Source organism: Hemitrygon akajei, chromosome 1, assembly GCF_048418815.1.
Source record: "Hemitrygon akajei chromosome 1, sHemAka1.3, whole genome shotgun sequence".
In the NCBI taxonomy this organism is placed as follows: Eukaryota; Metazoa; Chordata; class Chondrichthyes; order Myliobatiformes; family Dasyatidae; genus Hemitrygon; species Hemitrygon akajei.
The window spans coordinates 32101967-32120704 of record NC_133124.1 but is presented as its reverse complement, the minus strand read 5'-3'; the positions used below and the strand labels follow the sequence as shown (position 1 = coordinate 32120704).

The following is an 18738-nucleotide window of genomic DNA, read 5'->3' as shown; positions in this document are numbered from 1 at the left end:
GATGAAAAGAGGATGGCTTCCACAACAGGATAATGATCCTAAACACACCTCAAAATCCACAATGGACTACCTCAAGAAGCTCAAGCTGAAGGTTTTGCCATGGCCCTCACAGTCCCCCGACCTAAACATCATCGAAAATCTGTGGATAGGCCTCGAAAGAGCAGTGCATGCAAGACGACCCAAGAATCTCACAGAACTAGAAGCCTTTTGCAAGGAAGAATGGGCAAAAATCCCCAAACAAGAATTGAAAGACTCTTAGCTGGCTACAGAAAGCATTTACAAGCTGTGACACTTGCCAAAGGGGGTATTACTAAGTACTGACCATGCAGGGTGCCCAAACTTTTGCTTCAGGCCCTTTTCCTTTTTTGTTATTTTGAAACTGTAAAAGATGGAAATAAAAAAGTAAGCTTGTTTAAAATAACTTTATGCCTTTTGGAAATCAGGTCATCTTTTACTCGCTTAGCTGTTCACAGAACTTTTGACCGGGGTGCCCAAACTTCTGCATGCCGCTGTACAGAAGGTTGTCAAGGTTTTTGATGACATGCTGAATCTCTGGATTAGAAGTAGAGGCACTGTTGTGCTTTCTTTGGCAATTACATTTATATGATGGGTCCAGGACAAGTCCTTGGAGACAGAAACACCCAGGAATTTAAAGTTACTGATCCTTTCCATCTCTGATCCTTCAATGAGGACTGGCTCATGGACCTCTGGTTTCTCTCTCTTGAAGTCTACTTTCAATTCCTTAGTCTTGCTGACATTGAGTGAGAGGTTGTTGTTATGACATCACTGAGCCAAATTTTCAATCTCCCTCCTGTTTGTTGTGGTTGTATCTTGGGTACAATGATGTCATCAGCAAACTTGAATATCATGTTGGAGATGTACTTTAGAAAACCGATGGTAGGGGGGTAAGAAACTGTTCCTGAATCATTGAGGGTGTGCCTTCATGCTTCTGTACCTACTTCCCGATGGTAGCAATGACAACAAGGCATTCCTAGGTGGTAATAATGGATGCTGCCTTTTTGAGGCAACATTCTTTGAAGGTGCCCTGGATACTATGGAGGCTAGTGCCCATGATGGAGCTGACTAAGTTTACAGCTCTCTGCAACTTACTTCGATCCTGTGCAGAAGCCACCCCTCCCCATTCCAGATGATGGTGCAGCCAGTTAGAATGCACTCCATGGTACATCACAGAAGTTCAAAAATACAATTTAACGTCAGAGAAATGTATACAATATACATCCTGAAATGCTTTTTTTTCTTCACAAACATCCACAAAAACAGAGGAGTGCCCCAAAGAATGAATGACAGTTATATGTGCTCCCCCCCTCCGCCCATAAGCAGCAGCAAGTAACAATCCCCCCTCCCCCCTCTGGCAAAAGAAAAGCATCGACAAGGCCACCGAGCACTCAAGTGTGAGCAAAGCAACAACAAAGACATCAACTTGCAGTTAGCCCAAAGACTTCACGTTTCACCCAGTATTTTACATACCACAGGTCCTCTCTCTCTCCCTAATACAGGAGAAAGAGGTGTCTCCATTTTTCCAGCAAGCGGGGAGACATAGCAAACAACTCGCTGGTTTCTGATGTTAGAAGTCCACAACGTCACTTTTCTCGAGCTCTGTACCCAAACAACTGGGCACACAACTGCCGATTTTCCAACTCCCCTGACAACACACAGGTCTCCTGTTGTGACACCGACCCTCGATCCGTCCGTCTCCAGAGCCTTGAGATCTCAGGCTTCCAAATCCGAGCCGGACTCTTAGGCCAAACAACAATGGTCGGTTGTTGTTGTACCCCCGAGAGCGGGTCCCATTCCCTCAAAGAACCGTAGTCAGCATGTAACTCCAGGTCAGGGTCTTCAAAAGAACCCTGAAAGGGAAAAATACGGATATTAAAGATGGAAATAGAGCTGTTTCCGAAGATGCAAGCAAAGGAGTCGCCGTTAGGTGCCATAACCCTCCTAAGCTCTGCCTTCTTATCTGTAAAAATGTGCAAGTGTTTTTGTTGACATAACGAATCTCCTCAAATTCCTAACAAAATATAGGCACTGTCGCCCAAAACTATACACTATTCTTCTACTAAACTCCATATAGACAACATCTACTGCCCTGCCTTCATCAATTTTTGTGGGTTACCTCCTCAAAAGACACAATTAAATTAGTGAGGTAGGGTCTTACCCCACACAATGCCATACTTAATATACCTGATCAAACTATGCCTTTCCAAATGAGCATAAATCCAATCCATTAACATTTTATAAATATTCTATAATTTCCTTACTGCTGACATAAGGCTCACTGCCCTGTAGTTCCTGGTTTAACTCTGCTGTGCTTCTTGTATCAGGGAACGGTAAGATGCAGATCAGAAGATGTAAAAGTCTCAGTTAGGGCCTCATCCTTTCCTGCTTTGCTTCTCGTAGCACCTGGGATAGATCTCATGCAAACTTGGGGATTTGTTAATCCTCATGTGTATCATAACATCTAACACCTCCTCCTCCTTAATACTGACCTAATTCAGTCTATCCATGTACTCCTTCCTGAACTCTATCTTCCATATCCCTTCTCCCTCTATTCTTCATTTTCCTTTTTCCCACCATTCTGCTACCTCTCTGTACTAATCTCAGATTGCACATATATCCTGCCATGGTGCTTCACCTTCTTTTCATCCTGTTTTCCCTGCAAGGGCCACCATATTGTAAGAACAAATGGCAACCTTAGAGAAAGGACTAGAGGAGAAAGCCGAACAGTTACAGGGATGAACAAAACAGTGTCTGTTAAGGGTCAGAATCTTGCCTTCGGTGGGATTCTAAGATGAGTTAGAAAGTTCTGGGGATGTTGCATTCCAAGAACAAAGGCTTTATTAAGATTTTCCATAATGTGAAGCCACATCAGAGGATTAGGCCATTCAGCCCTTTGAGTCTGTTCCGCCAATCCATCATGGCTGGTATATTATCACTCTCGACCCCATTCTCCTGCCTTCTCCCTGTGACATTTCACACCCTGGCTAATCAAGAACCTACCAACCTCCATTTTAACAGTACCCAATAATTTGACCTTTGTAGCTGTCTGTAGCAATGAATTCCACAGATTGACTACCCTCTGACTAAAGAAATTCCTCCTCATCTCTTTTCTAAATTGGTGTTCCTCCATTCTCAGGCTGTACCTCCTGGTCCTAGACTCCCCCATTTTACAAAACATCCAATCCACATTCACTTTTTCTTTGATAGGTTTCAATGAGATTCATCCCCCCCCCCCCCAATTCTTCTAAACTCCAGCAAGTACGGGCCTGGAGCCAGAGAACCTCCTCTGAACCCTCTCCAATGCTAGCACATCCTTTCTTAGATAAGGGAGCTAAAACTGTTCACAATGTTTCAAGTGTGGTCCGACCAATGTCGTATAAAGCTGCAGCTTACATCCTTTCTGTTATATTCTTGTCCTCTCAAAATTAATGCAAATTTTGCATCTGCCTTCCTCACCGTGATTCAATCTGCAAGTCAACCTTTCAGGAATTCTGCACGAGGACTCCCAAGTCCCTTTGCACACTTGACTTTTAAATTTTCTCCCCATTTAGAAAATAGTCAATGTCTTTATGCCTTCCACCAAAGTGTATGACCATAGGCATCCTTACACTGTATTCCATCTGCCACTTCTTTGCCAGTCTCTTAATCTGCCCAAGTCCTTCTGCAGACTTCCTTCTCCCTCATCACCACCTGCTCCTCCGCCTGTCTTTGTAATGTCAGAATCAGAATCAGGTTTATTATCTCCGGCATGTGACCTGAAATTTGTTAACTTAGCAGCAGCAGTTCAATGCAATACAGAATCTAGCAGAGAGAGAAAAATAATAAAATTAATCATAATAAATAAACAAGTAAATCCATTATGTATATTGAATAAATTATTCAAAAATGTGCAAAAACAGAAATACTGTACATTAAAAAAAAGTGAGGCAGTGTCCAAAGCTTCAAAGTCCATTTTGGAATAGGATGGCAGAGGGAAAGAAGCTGTACCTGAATCACTGAGTGTGTGCCTTCAGGCTTCTGTACCTCCTACCTGATGGTAACAGTGAGAAAAGGGCATGCCCTGGGTGCTGGAGGTCCTTCATAATGGACGCTGCCTCTCTGAGACACCGCTCCCTAAAGATGTCCTGGGTATTTTGTAGGCTAGTGCCCAAGATGGAGCTGACTAGATTTACAACCTTCTGCGGCTTCTTTCGGTCCTGTGCAGTAGCCACTCCATACCAGACAGTGATGCAGTCTGTCAGAATGCTCTCCATGGTACAACTATAGAAGTTTTTGAGTGTATTTGTTGACATGCCAAATCTCTTCAAACTCTTAATAAAGTATAGCTGCTGTCTTGCCTTCTTTATGACTACATCAATATGTAGGGACCAGGTTAGATCCTCAGATTTTGACACCCAGGAACTTGTAACTGTTCACTCTCTCCACTTCTGATCCCTCTATGAGGATTGGTATGTGTTCCTTCGTCTTACCCTTCCTGAAGTCCACAATCAGCTCTTTCGTCTTACTGACGTTGAATGCAAGGTGGTTGCTGCGGCACCATTCCACAAACTTGGCCACAAAGCCATCTATTCCGTCATCCAAATGATTGGTATATAACATGAAAAGAAAAGACTGCAACACTTTTCCCTTGGAACACCACCAGTCACAGGCAGCCAACTAGAAAAGACCATAAGACAAAGGATCAGAAGTCGGCCATTCGGCCCATCGAGTCTGCCCCATCATTTTATCATGAGCTGATCCATGCTCCCATTTAGTCCCACTCCCCCGCCTTCTCACCATAACCTTTGATGCCCGGGCTACTCAGATACCTATCAATCTCTGCCTTAAATACACCCAATGACCCAGCCTCCACTGCCACCCTTGGCAACAAATTCACCACCCTCTGGCTAAATTTTTTTTATCTCATCTCTTTTCTGAATGGACGCCCCGCAATCCTCAAGTCATGCCCTCTCGTACAAGACTTCCCCACCATGGGAAACAACTTTGCCACATCCAATCTGTCCATGCCTTTCAATCTTCGAAATGTTTCTATGAGGTCCCCCCTCATTCTTTTAAACTCCAAGGAGTACAGTCCAAGAGCGGTCAAACGTTCCTCATATGTTAACCCTCTCATTCCCAGAATCATTCTAGTGAATCTTCTCTGAACCCTCTCCAACGTCAGCACATCCTTTCTTAAATAAGGAGCCCAAAACTGCACACAGTACTCCAAGTGAGGTATTACCAGTGCCTTATAGAGCCTCAACATCACATCCTTGCTCCTCTACTCTATTCCTCTAGAAATTAATGCCAACATTGCATTTGCCTTCTTCACCACCGACTCAACCTGGAGGTTAACCTTAAGGGTATCCTGCACGAGCACTCCCAAGTCCCATTGCATCTCAGAACTTTGAATTCTCTCCCCATTTAAATAATAGTCTACCAGTTTATTTCTTCTACCAAAGTGCATGACCATACACTTTCCAACATTGTATTTCATTTGCCACTTCTTTGCCCATTCTCCCAATCTATCCACGTCTCTCTGCAGACTCTCTGTTTCCTCAGCACTACCGGCCCCTCCACCTATCTTTGTATCATCAGCAAACTTAGCATATTCCATAATCCAAATCGTTGACATACAACGTAAAAAGAAGCGGCCCCAACACACATCCCTGCTCCTATGGTAACTGGTAACCAGCAGCCAACCAGAATGGGATCCCTTCATTCCCACTCTCTGTTTCCTGCCAATCAGCCAATGCTCTATCCATGTATGTAACTTTCCCGTAATTCCATGGCTCTTGTTTAGCAGCCTCGTGTGGCACCTTGTTAAAGGCCTCCTGAAAATCCAAATACACAACATCCACTGCATCTCCCTTGTCTAGCCTACTTGTCATTTCCTCAAAAAATTGCACTAGGTTTGTCAGGCAGGATTTTCCTTTAAGGAAACCATGCTGAGTTCTGCCTATCTTGTCATATGCCTCCAGGTACTCAGTAACCTCATCCTTGACAATCGACTCCAACAACTTCCCAACCACCGATGTCAAGCTAACAGATCTATAATTTCCTTTTTCCTTGCCCCTTTCTTAAATAGTGGAGTGACATTTGCAATCTTCCATTTGTCTGGAACCATGCCAGACTTTTGAAAGATCATTGCTAATGCCTAAGGCTCCCTTTATTCCCACTCTTTGCCCTCTGGTTTTCTTTTAAAGCTTCCCAATCCTCTAACTTCACACTATTTTTTGTTATATGCCCTCCATTTTCCTTTCATGCTGTCTTTGACTTCCCTTGTCAGCCATGGTTCCCTCATCCTCCTTTTAGAAAACTTAATCTTTGGAATGTTTCTATCTTGTGTTTTCCAAATTGCTCCCAGAAGCTCCAGTCATTGCCGTTCTGCTGTAATCCCTGCTCATATTCCTTTCCAATCAACTTTCGCTAATTCCTCTCTCATACCTCTGTGATTCTCTTTACTCCACTGTATAAATGTTCTATCTAACTTTAGCCTCTCCCTCTCAAACTGCAGAGGCAATTCTATCTTTTTATGATCACTGTCTCCTAAGGCTTCCATTACCTTCAGCTACCTAATCAAATCTGCTTCTCTGCACAACACCCAATCCAAAATTGCCCTTTCCCTAGTGGGCTCAACCACAAGTTGTTCTAAAAAGCCATCTTGTAGGCATTCTACAAATTCTCTCTTTGGGGGATCTACAGCCAACCTGTTTTTCCTCATCTCCTTGCTTAGTGAAGTCCCCATGCCTGTTGCAACTTTGCCATTTTTACATGATTTTCCTATCTCCCAGTGCAATTTCTATCCTACATCCTAGCTACCTTTTGGAGGCCTGTATATAACTCCCATCAGGGTGTTTTTACCCTTGCATTTTCTTAACTCTACCCACAAGGTTTCTACCTATTCTGATCCTATGTCACCGCTTTCTAAGCATTTGACATCCACTACACACATGTCAAAAAATACAAGATATACAAAATAAATTTGCAGTGTTTTTTTTACATGATTTATTTTAGAGCTACTTTTATATTGTATCTCATAATTTCATATTGTGATTTTTGAATTCTGTAATGGTGAATTTCCATAACCCAGGCAACTATAACGTGGGGATTGCCTGTACTTCAGTTTTACCTTACTTTATTTTAAGGTAACACATTGGAGAGGTACTGTGGGAATTACGTAATAACAAGTTTTCTGTTTTAGTAATGAAGTTTCTCATTATTTACTGAAGGGGTATATCTTTGGGTTGTATCTATCCTGAATTTTTAGAGTTTTCAACTTCTTGATTGGCAGGTTGATGTTGGTGAGATGACTGCATTGAATGCCTGGGGCTTTGAGTGAACAGAAGAGCAGCCAAATAATACCGGAAGCAGTCAGAAGGATTTTGAAATAAACAACATGTGGGTTAAGGAAAAAGCATAATAAGAATTGATGATTCATACAGATTCTGGGAAAGAATCTTAAAGAAGTAAAGAGGGGAAAACACAAAAGGAAAAGTAAATAAAGTAAGAATTTGCATTATTAAACTTTCCAGCTGATGAGCAGGAATTAATTTTCCTAATGTCTTAAAGGATGCTAAGAATGAAACGAACAAGTTAAATTTTCTCTGCCGGTTCAGTTACTTTATATTGTGCAGCAGAGCAACTTTCTTTTATTCAGTGCATTTAGTATTGGGGCAATATTGATCATTACATTTTTGGCAGCATTTTTTTTGCCATTTGCTTGAAGTTGTGCATTATTTGCATAAATAAGAATTGGTAGCATTAGCTCTACTGACATTTTAACAGCAACATGTAGCCAATTGTCTACCAGAGCATTTGCTGTAGGTACGAAGCTAAGTTTTTCATGATAGTATTCAAAGAAGGAATATTATTCCTGTGTATGTTCTTGATAATTTTTTCATAAAACTGTACTATTAAAAATATGAATTAGTTATTTATTTCATTTTTTGTTTGTTCATTCTTAATATATATGAATCAGTTGTAGTCAATAAATTATTTTTTAAGTGTATTGTCAAGCACTTTTGACATTTTCAGAATAAGGCAATATAAATTAAAATGTTTTCCATTTACTAGATTCAATCAGATTATATTACATAATTTGTGAAAAATGTTAGCTTTTGTTAGTACAGATCACTTTGGCTCATTACATAGGCTGTGGTAAGAAATATAATTTGTTTCTCAATCTAAGGAACTTTTATTTACATTAGAGATGATTTTGTTTGCCCACCCCCTCAGAAAATAATGCTGCACATTAAATCAGTTACATGGACACTTTTTCTGTTCAATTTCTGTTCTTGCATTATTTGTCAGTGAAGAAGGTTCCTAAGATACAGATGTTTTTTCTTCATTAAAATTTGATGATGAACTGCAATAAAAAATAAATTACAAATAAAAAGAATTCTCATGTGCTTTTCCTGGATGAAGAACATTCCTGATTCTAAAATCTTAATAGAATTATATTTCGCTTCAGTTATTGAGAAAGATCACATCTACCATTGTTTCCCTGCTAGGAACTCAGTGAGTGACGCAATTGAAAGCTGACTCAGTTCCTGTTTTAAATTGTTTTGCTGAGTGACAAGTGTGCAATGAGTGACCTCATTAACTATGATTCTGAGCATTAAAAGGATGTTCTGCTAACCTCAGATTACATATTGAGATAACGAATGACTGAGAACCCAAGTGAATGGTTTCATTAAAGAAAATACCTTCCTTTAGCAGTAAACGCTTATGCTATTTTGAAAATGTTTAAATGAAATGCAATACAGGTATTTTGATCAGTTGATTAATTACTTTATTTTTCTTTTACAGGTGACTTGAAAATAAAGAACACAAGCTGCATTTGCATTGAATGAATACCAAAAAGAAGTAATTGACATGGAAAATGCTTTTATTATATTTTGTGGACTTGCCCACAAAAACTATACTTCTCAACCAGCTGAGGAGGCTCATATTAAAGACATTTGTTTCAGTGAAGGCGTAAACCTCCTTGTACATCTGACATTTGTGTTCTGTTCTGTAATTGGTGTAGTTGTGATTAAGTGCAGACAACGTTCCCCTGCAACATTCCCTACAGGTTTGAGAGGCTGGATTCATTTTCCATGGCACAATGTGCGATGGATATTATCATTTTTCTACATTTTTGTATCAGCCTGTGCTGTGGCAGATGGCATTTTATCACAGTTGTATTCAAAGTTGGACAGACCATTTATTTATGTACCTGATGCAGCACAACTTGTCTCGTGTATCCTTTCTATAGTTTATTACGATGTTGCGGAAAGTGCAAATGCACCCATGTTTTTGGTGCTTTTTATATTTCACTGGCCTGCTGCCTGTAGCATTAGTGTGTTGAAGGCTTATCAGATGTATTCCCAGAGGTTTATCACCAGTGATCTGACTTTTCTCCTCGACTGTACCTTGGCTTCAATCTATGGACTTTTTGTCATTCTGGAACTCAGCATATTTTTTAAAAAGGTATGTCTTGTAATATAATTTCAAAGAAAAAGTGCATGACTTTATAAGAGGCAAATTATGTTCATGTGTTCTGTTCTATTATATTTTTCACTATGAGCCATTAAACCTCTTTATGTAATATAAATTACCACAAGATTGACAGCCTGCAGTGTTGCTTGTGTGGGAATAAGAAGAATACAACTATTGTTTACCATATTCAAAGTTTTGAAGGGACTGAGGCATGTTGTTGTTAGGGTTAGAATTTGCTCTGAGTACAGTGAACCTTTAATGAATGTTGGTTTTCCACCGCAATTAATATAATAGCTATTTAATAGATTAACCATTGCCTTGATTATAGTACTAAATTCTTAAAAGCTGTGTTTTCATTAATTGGCATTGAAAAACAAGTATTATGAGTGCATAGCATTTGTTGGCAATTTACTCTTTTATTCTCTAAAATGTATTAAAATAGCTGCACTTCTGTCATGTTGATCTTTTGAAGTGACAGCACGTCACTGCATTGTATTTTGTGAGTATTCAGATTTACCAAGTTTATTGTTGCAAAGAATATTATATCTATTTTGTGTACTATTGAAAGATGGCAAATTGTTTTTGAAATCTTAAGTAGCAGAATGAGTTTAATTGGAATAATTTCTTTCTTTTAGGGGTATTATGGTCCAGGGTATTCCAGAGATATCCCACCCTTAGAACTACAAGACCCAGAAAAAAAATTTCATCAGCCTTACGTCAATATTTTGTCACAGATCACCTACACGTAAGGAAAAAAATGCTAAATTTTGTTGTCTACTATTTTTAAAATATTATTGTACAATTAGAGTCATAGAGTTCTAGGAAAGTACAGCATAGAAACAGGCCCTTCAACCCATCTAGTCCATGCTGAACCACTTAAGCTGCCTACTCCCATTGATCTGCACCAGGATCATAGCCCTCCTTACCCCAACCGTTACGACTACTCTACCATCCATGTGCCTATCCAAACTCCTCTTAAATTTTGAAATTGTGCTCATATGCACCACTCGCACTGGCAGCATATGTCACACTCACATGACCTTCTGAGTAAAGAAATTTTCCCTCATGTTTCCCTTAAACTCTTCACTTTTCACCCTTAACCCATCACCTCTAGCTGTAGGCCCACCCAACCTCAGTGGAAAAAGCATGCCTGCATTTACCTTATCTATACCCCTCATAATTCTGTATACTTTGATGAAATCTCCTCTCAATCTTTCACATTCCAAGGAATAAAGTCCAAACCTGTTTAATCTTTCCTTATAACTCAGGTCCTCCAGATCCGGCATTAGCAACATCCTTGTAAATTTTATCTACTCTTTCAACCTAATTTACAACTTTCTTGTAGGTCAGTGACCAAAACTGCACACAATTCTCTAAATTTGGTCTCACCTATGTCTTGTACGTCTTTAACATAACATCCCATCTCCTGTACGCAATACTTTGATTTGCGAAGGCCAATGTGCCAAGAGCTTTCTTTGCGACCATATCTACCTGCAACACCACTTTCAATGAATTATGGACCTGTATTCCCTTATGTTTTCATATCTAGAACTTTAACTTTAGATTGTTTTCTTGCTCAGTTGATTGTGTTATATGTAGTATTTTGCCCATGTGCTTGCTATATTTGCAAGTGGCCATTTGACTTAGAAAGGTATTTTAGATAAGTCCATTCCTCCATATGTGCTATATGGAATAGTGAGTAGGAACTCTGATTACTTTTCGAACCAAGATAGCTGAGCCACTTAGCCAAACCACAACCAGTTTACCTGAGAACAATGACATTTCGGTAAGCCACTTTGTGTATGATGTTATCAGGTCTCAAGACAGTATTCTTATTCAGAAGCAGGTATCAGAACCTAGTTAATTATTTTCTCCGTTGTAGACTTATTGCATTACACCGAACTTGATCGTTGTATAAAGTCAAGTCTTTGCAGTCTAAGATTATAAGTTCAAGCCAATATAACAAGACTGATGCTGTAGTGTAAATGTTTTCAATGCATTGCTGAGGAGTAATCTTTTATATAGGACACTTGATAGCAGTTCTAACTTTTATTTTTGATGTATGTACAAGATCCTATGGAATCTTCCAAAGAATAACAAGAAGTTCTAATATGCCTAGCCAAAATTCCATTGGCATCTGGCATCACCAACAGCCAAGTAACCAGTGATTTGAATGTTTGTGAAAGCTTTATTGATAGGAATCGGCTAACAGGTTTCCACTCACTGCAACTGAACCATCTGTTTATTTCCTTAGGTGGATTTCATGGCTATTAGTAAGTGGTTATCGGGAACCAATCAAGATGGAAGTTCTAGGAAAACTCCCTCAGGTTGATTTTGATTTTTCACCTTCCTTGTTAGAATATATGCATCTCATAAAATGTGTATAGAATATAAAGTCAAAACTGTGTGCTCCCTGTATAAAGTGAAACAATCTAAGAATAATTAATATATCAGAATTAGTTTAGAGATGTAATTTTGGTTGAGTACAGTGTATTCTGGTTAATTGGGACACATCGGGACATTTTGACCCAATTAAGCAGATGCTCCAATTAGCTGAATTTTTAGGGAAATTGTGAAAAAGGTATAAAAAAGCAAACTAAGTAACAAATTATGCATTTAAATAAAATACAGAATAAATTAGAACACTACCAATAGTACTACAGTACTATAAAATTGTGTATTAGTTCCTAATAGTTATCAATGGAGGAATTTATCCAATGTACACAATGAACAAAATCAGTGCAGACCCCTAGTGCAGATAATGGACAACGTTCACACAATACTTTTGATGATTGCATCCTTCAAATTCTCATTTTCTTTGTAACTTTCAAGATGATTGTTAATAGATACCTTCAAATTCCTAATAGTTCTGAACCTGTTGAAGTAGTGAAATTATTTTATTTTCACTCCCAGTTGTTTTTGGCAAGTGCACGCCTGAATGCTTGAAACCACAGTGAGTAAAACAGTTTGGAATTGTCTTACTGCTTATTTCTCGCTGACTATCAGTGACAAAAATCACTGCTTTTTGAATACAAACACACGTAACTGATACTATTTAAAAACGTATCGTTTTAAGCACAGTGTACCATCAAATGGCCACACTAGTGTGCGCCACTAATACTAGTTAGAACTTGTTCGGCAAGTTTCCTGCCCCAACTAAGCGGCATAGTGTCCCAAGTAAATGAAAGGAATCCCGATAATTTTCTGGATTTGTTTCTGTTCTTCAAGAGTTGTCCCATATAAGTGGCTGTCCTGATTAACCGATGGCCCAATTAACTGGAATCCACTGTACTTTGGAAAGATCTGCCTGCATTTTTTCAATTCTACCCCAGTGGTAAAGCCACAGCTACTACTTTTGGAAAGGTTAGCATTGGCCAAGATGGAAGCTGACTAGAGTTTTTTTTAAAAATGTAAATGCTAGAAATCAAGCAAAAACAGAAAATATTGGAAGCATTTGACCATAAGATATAGGAGCAGAATTAGGCCATTTGGCCCATCAAGTCTGCTCCACCTTTCAATCATGGCTGATTCTTCTTTTCCCTCCTCAGCCCCACTCCCTGGCCTTCTCCCGTAACCCTTGATGCCATGTCCAATCAAGAACCTATCAGGTTCTGCCTTAAATGCACCCAGCGGCCTGGCCTCCACAACTGCCTCTGGTATCAAATTCCACAGTTTCACCACCCTTTGGTTAAAGAAATTTCTCTGCATCTCTGTTTTAAATGGACACCCCTTTATCCTGAGGCTGTGCCTAGACTCCACCACCATGGGAAACATGCTTTCCACAGCTACTCTATCTAGGTCTTTCAATATTCGAAAGCTTTCAATGAGATACAGTCGGCCCTCCTTATCCGCGGGTTCCGCATGCGTGGATTCAACCAACCGCGGATCGGGAAAACCTGGAAGTTCTCTATCCAGCACTCATTGTTTGAACATGTACAGACTATTTTTTCTTGTCATTATTCCCTAAACAATAAAGTATAACAAATATTTACATATATTTACATTGTATTAGGTACTATAAGTAATCTAGAGATGATTTAAAAGTACAGGCAGTCCCCGGGTTATGAACAAGTTCCGTTCCTGAGTCTGTCTTTAAGTCGGATTTGAAGTCGGAACAGGTACATCTGGGTATTATTTAGCGTCAGTTAGTCAAACATTTGTCTTAGTATATTCTATACATTTTACCTTTCTATGCATATAAAACACTGAAGAAACGTATGTATTTCAATAATTAAACCACTGCGTTGCTTAGTAATAATTGTAACTTTCATCGGGGCAGGGCCTTTCACATGCTCCATTAAAATTGTTCCAATCATTGACCAACTGTAGCCTAATGCTTTTCCAATGACTGATGGCATTTCACCTCTTTCTGATCGCTTTATTACTCCCACTTTATTTTCAATCGTAATCGTGATTATTTTCGTGAACAGAAACACTGCGGATTCAGAGCTGTGCCAGGTCCTAATGTCCACCGCACTGAACACGTTAAATAAGGTCCAGGGTTCAGCTGGGTCCTAAAGACCACTGCACTAGTCAGGCTAAATAAGGGACTTGAGCATCTGCGTTTTTTGGTATCCGCGGGGGGGGGGGGGGGGTCTCGGAACCAATCCCCCACAGATAAGGAGGTCCGACTGTAATGAGGTCCCCCCCCCCATCCTTCTAAATTCCAGTGAGTACAGGCCCAGAGCCATCAAATGCTGTCTATATGATAACCCTTTCATTTTCAGAATCAAATTTGTTAACATCCTCTGAACCCTGTCCAATATCATTTCTTAGATGAGAAGCCCAAAACTATTCACAATACTCAAGGTGAGGCCTCATCAGTGCCTTCTAAAGCCTCAGCATCAGATCCCTGGACTTATATTCTAGATACCTTGAAATGAATGCCAACATTGCATTTGCCTTCCTCACCACTGACTCAACCTGCAAGTTAACCTTAACGATGTTCTGCACAAGTCCCTTTGCATCTCAAATTTTTGGATTTTTCTTCCCATTTATGAAATGGTCTCCACATTTATTTCTTCTACCAAAGTGTATGACCATGCCTTTTCCAACATTGTATTTCAATTGCCACTTTCTTGCCCGTTTTCCTAATCTGTCTAAATCCTTCTGCAGCCTACCTGTTTCTGCAACACAATCTGCCCCTCCACCAATCTTCGTATCATCTGCAAACTTGGCAACAAAGCCATCATCCCATCAGCTAAATTATTGATAATACAGCATAAGAAGAAGCGGTCCCAACACGGAACCCTGCAGAGCACCACTAGCCACTGGCAACCAACCAGGAAAGGATCCTTTTATTCCCACTCGCTGCCTCCTTTTCTGTAATACCATGGAGTCTTAACTTGGTGAGAAGCCTTATGTATGTCACCTTGTCAAAGGCCTTCTGAAAGTCCATATATACAACATCCAGTGCATCCCCTTTATCTATCCTACTTGTAATCTCGTCAAAAAATCCCAACAGGTTCGTCAGGATATACTTAAATTGGAAAATAGTACATCCACTGCTGACAAGGGAAGTCAAGGTTAATGTAAAACCAAAGGAGGCATACAACAAAGCAAAAATTAGCAGGAGGATAGAAGGTTGGGAAGCTTTTAAAAACCTACAGAAACTGACTAAAATGACTATTATAACCTTGCCCTTAAAGAAACAATGCTGACTTTGTCCTATCTTGTCCTGTGACACCTATATCTGTTATCATCTCTCTTTTATTTTTTATATACTGTACTTGAGAAAGCTTTTTCTATCCACCTTAATATTGTTTGCCAGCTTGCTTTCATATTTCATCTTTTCCCTCCTAATGATTCTATTAGTCGGTTTTTAAAAGCTTCCCAGTTCTCTACCTTCCCACGAATTTTTGCTTTGTTGTACGCCCTCTCTTTTGCTTTTATGTTAGCTTTGGCTTCACTCATCAGCCACAGTTGTACTATTTTCCAATTTGAGTATTTCTTTGTTTTTGAAATACACCTATCCTGCACCTCCCTTATTTTTCCCAGAAACTCAAGCCATTGCTACTCGGCTGTCATCCTTGCCAGCATCTCCTTCCAATTTACTTTGGCCAACTCCTCTCTCACACCACTCACTGTAAATTTCCTTTACTCCACCGAAATGCTGATACATCATACTTTCCCTTCTCCCTATCAAATTTCAAGTTGAACTCAATCAGTTGAACCCCCTGCACCAGCTTCTCAGCCACGCATTTATGTGCCAAGTCATCCTGTTTCTACTGGCACATGGCACAGGTAGCAATCCAGAAATTACTACCCTGAATATTCTGCTTCTCAGCTTTCTGCCTAGCTCTCTAAATTCTCTCTTCAGGACCTCCTTGTTTTTCCTGCGTATGTCATTGGTACCAATATGTACCAAGACATCTAGCTGCTCTCCCTCCCTCTCCAAAATGCTGTGGGCATGATCCAAGATGCCCCTGACCCTAGCACTTGGGTGTGCCATTCATGTCCACAGAATCTCCTGCCTGTTCCACTAACTTATTGAGTCCCTGTCACTACTGCTCTCGTCTTCCCCCTCATTCCCTTCTGCACCATGAAGCCATACTCAGTGCCAGTAACCTGGTCTCCCTGGCATTCCCCTGGGAGGTCATCCCCCACAACAGTACCCAAAACTGTATATTTATTATTGAAGGGAATGGCCACAGAGATGCTCTGTGCTAACTGCCTATTCACCTTCCTATTCCTTCTCCTGACAGTCACCCAGCCTCCTGCCTCCTGTGACTTAGAGGTGACTACTTCCCTGCAACTCCAGTCAAAGATCTCCTCACTCTCCCGTACGGGCTGAAGGCTTCACACAGATGTAGTTCCTTGGGAGACTCTGTGTCTCCCGCGACTCCAACATTCAGCATGAGCAACACACAGTGACCGTTTAACCTACACAGTACCCCGACACAGTAAGAAACCCCCTCGCTGTGCGCTGCTCCTGCCACTGACTGGGATGCCGGAATGACACCGTTTGCCCATGAAGCCCACTTTTTAAACAAGCACGGCCAACCTGTGAGAGACCTGCTAGAGACCTCCTCACTGCGCGCTGCTCTCGCCACTGATTGGGCCACCAAAACATCTGGTCAGGCAACAGAGTTATTGTTGCAGGTAGAAGACCTCGAAGTTTTAGCTCTGCTTTCTTCCACAAATTATATCTGATCTGATAAGTGTTTCCAGCATTTTTCAGATTAAGGTGTTTGGTAATGCACCAGTGATAAAAAAATTTCTTTCATGTTAACTCTTCTGAGTGAATGGAAATAATTTTAGATAAATGGAAGCAGATATTTAATGCTGATTGTATTGGGCTACATAATCTATAATACGCACTGAACAGTTATACTAATTGCACCGCATTGCCTCTGTTTTGACTAATTTTCAGAAATCCCAGATATTTAATCTCAAACGTGGCACCCACCAGGGATGCCCTTTAAGTCCTTTTCTCTTTGATTTGGCTATAGAACCTTTGGCGATAGCATTTCGAAATTGTCCTGAATTGACCGGGATTTGGAGAGGGGGTGTTGAGCATAGAGTTTCTCTTTATGCTGATGACTTATTACTTTTTCTTTCAAATCTGTCTACATCCTTACCTCCAATGTTTTCACTTCTTGATCAGTTTAGCCAGTTCTCTGGCTATAAACTTAATTTACATAAGAGCGAACTTTTCCCAATTAATAAAGAAGTACAAGAATTAACATTTCGTGATCTCCCTTTTAAAGTAGTTCATAATCAATTTACTTATCTTGGGATTACAGTCACAAGGAAGTTTAAAGATCTCTTTCGTGAAAATTTTGCCAATCTTTCATATACTATAAAACAGAGTCTGTTACAATGGTCACCTCTATCCATGTCTTTGGTAGGTCGTATCAATGTTGTTAAAATGTATGTTCTCCCTAAACTTTTATATTTATTTCAATCAATCCCAATTTTTATTCCTAAATCTTTTTTTGATTCCTTAGACTCTATTATTTTGTCATATCTGTGGAAGAATAAGCGCTCTAGAATTAATAAAGTTTATCTCCAAAAATCTAAAAAAGAGGGTGGCATGGCTTTACCTAACTTTCGTTTATATTATTGGGCAGCCAATATACGTTGTGCTACCGTTTGGTCTTTTTTCTATGGCCAACCCGAGTGCCCTAATTGGGTGGCAATGGAGTTGAGTGCCACTAAAGATTTATCTATCTCTGCACTTCTTGGCTCTGTACTCCCCAGTAGCTTGTCCAGATTAATTGTTAATCCTCTTGTTAGACACACTTTGCGTATATGGGCTCAGTTTAGGAAGTTTTATGGTTTCCATGGTTTTTCCTTTTCTAGCCCTATCTTACATAATCACCTTTTTTTTACCTACTACGTATGATTCAGTATTTCATGATTGGTATAGGAAGGGCATTAGACATTTTGAAGATCTTTTTATTGATAATCGCTTCGCATCTTTTCAACAGCTCTCTGCTAAGTTCAATCTGCCCAATGCTCATTTTTTTAGATATCTCCAAATTGGACACTTTATTAATCCTTTAATTCCTAACTTCCCTGAAATGCCTGAGAAAAATGTTATGGATTTCTTTCTTTCTGTTAATCCACTAGGTAAAGGTTTAATATCATTTATTCGTGATAAATTAGCATCCTTACGGCGTGCCCCTGTGGATAAAATTAGAATGGCTTGGGAGCATGATTTAAATATCTCCTTATCTGATGAGACTTGGGATTCGATTCTCAAATCGGTTAATTCAACCTCTCTTTGTGCTCGCCATTGCCTTTTACAGTTTAAGATTGTTCATAGAGCCCATATGTCTAAATCTAAACTATCTCGATTTTACCCTAACATTAGTCCTCTCTGTGATAAATGCAAAAGGGGCGAGGCCTCTCTCATTCATATGTACTGGTTTTGTCCTAGCTTGGAGAAATTTTGGAAAGACGTCTTCATAACGTTATCTTGTATTCTGAATCACCACCTAGAACCTAACCCTTTAATTGCTTTGTTCGGTTTTTTGGGTGAGACAGATTTACGTCTGAGTTCGACTAAGTGTTGAATATTATCTTTTGCTTCTCTCCTGGCTAGACGTTTAATCCTCCTCAGATGGAGGGATGTTGCCCCGCCCACGCATGCTCAATGGCTTAATGATATTATGTCCTGCTTAGACCTTGAAAAAATTCATTATTCAGTTCTTAATTCGGATACAAAGTTCCATAAGGTCTGGGGACCTTTTATTGAGTATTTTCATAACCTTCCTCTTAACTAAGGTTTTTTTTTTCGGTCCCTTGCTTTCA

The 18738-nt window shown here is 39.9% G+C and overlaps 1 protein-coding gene across 2 annotated transcripts in view; it reads left to right on the top strand.

Moving 5' to 3' along the window:
• The window catches only part of LOC140725264 (ATP-binding cassette sub-family C member 9-like), a 166290-nt gene that overhangs the window by 42548 nt on the left and 105004 nt on the right, over positions 1 to 18738 (top strand). The window contains exons 2-5 of one of the 2 annotated variants that reach the window (XM_073040510.1): positions 7292 to 7503; positions 8809 to 9471; positions 10116 to 10225; positions 11735 to 11807. In XM_073040510.1, coding sequence (XP_072896611.1) covers positions 8875 to 9471; positions 10116 to 10225; positions 11735 to 11807 — 780 coding nt within the window. In that variant the 5' untranslated portion in view covers positions 7292 to 7503; positions 8809 to 8874. Of the gene's footprint in view, positions 1 to 7291; positions 7504 to 8658; positions 8718 to 8808; positions 9472 to 10115; positions 10226 to 11734; positions 11808 to 18738 lie in introns of those variants that run through there. The other variant, XM_073040521.1, reaches the window with a different exon arrangement.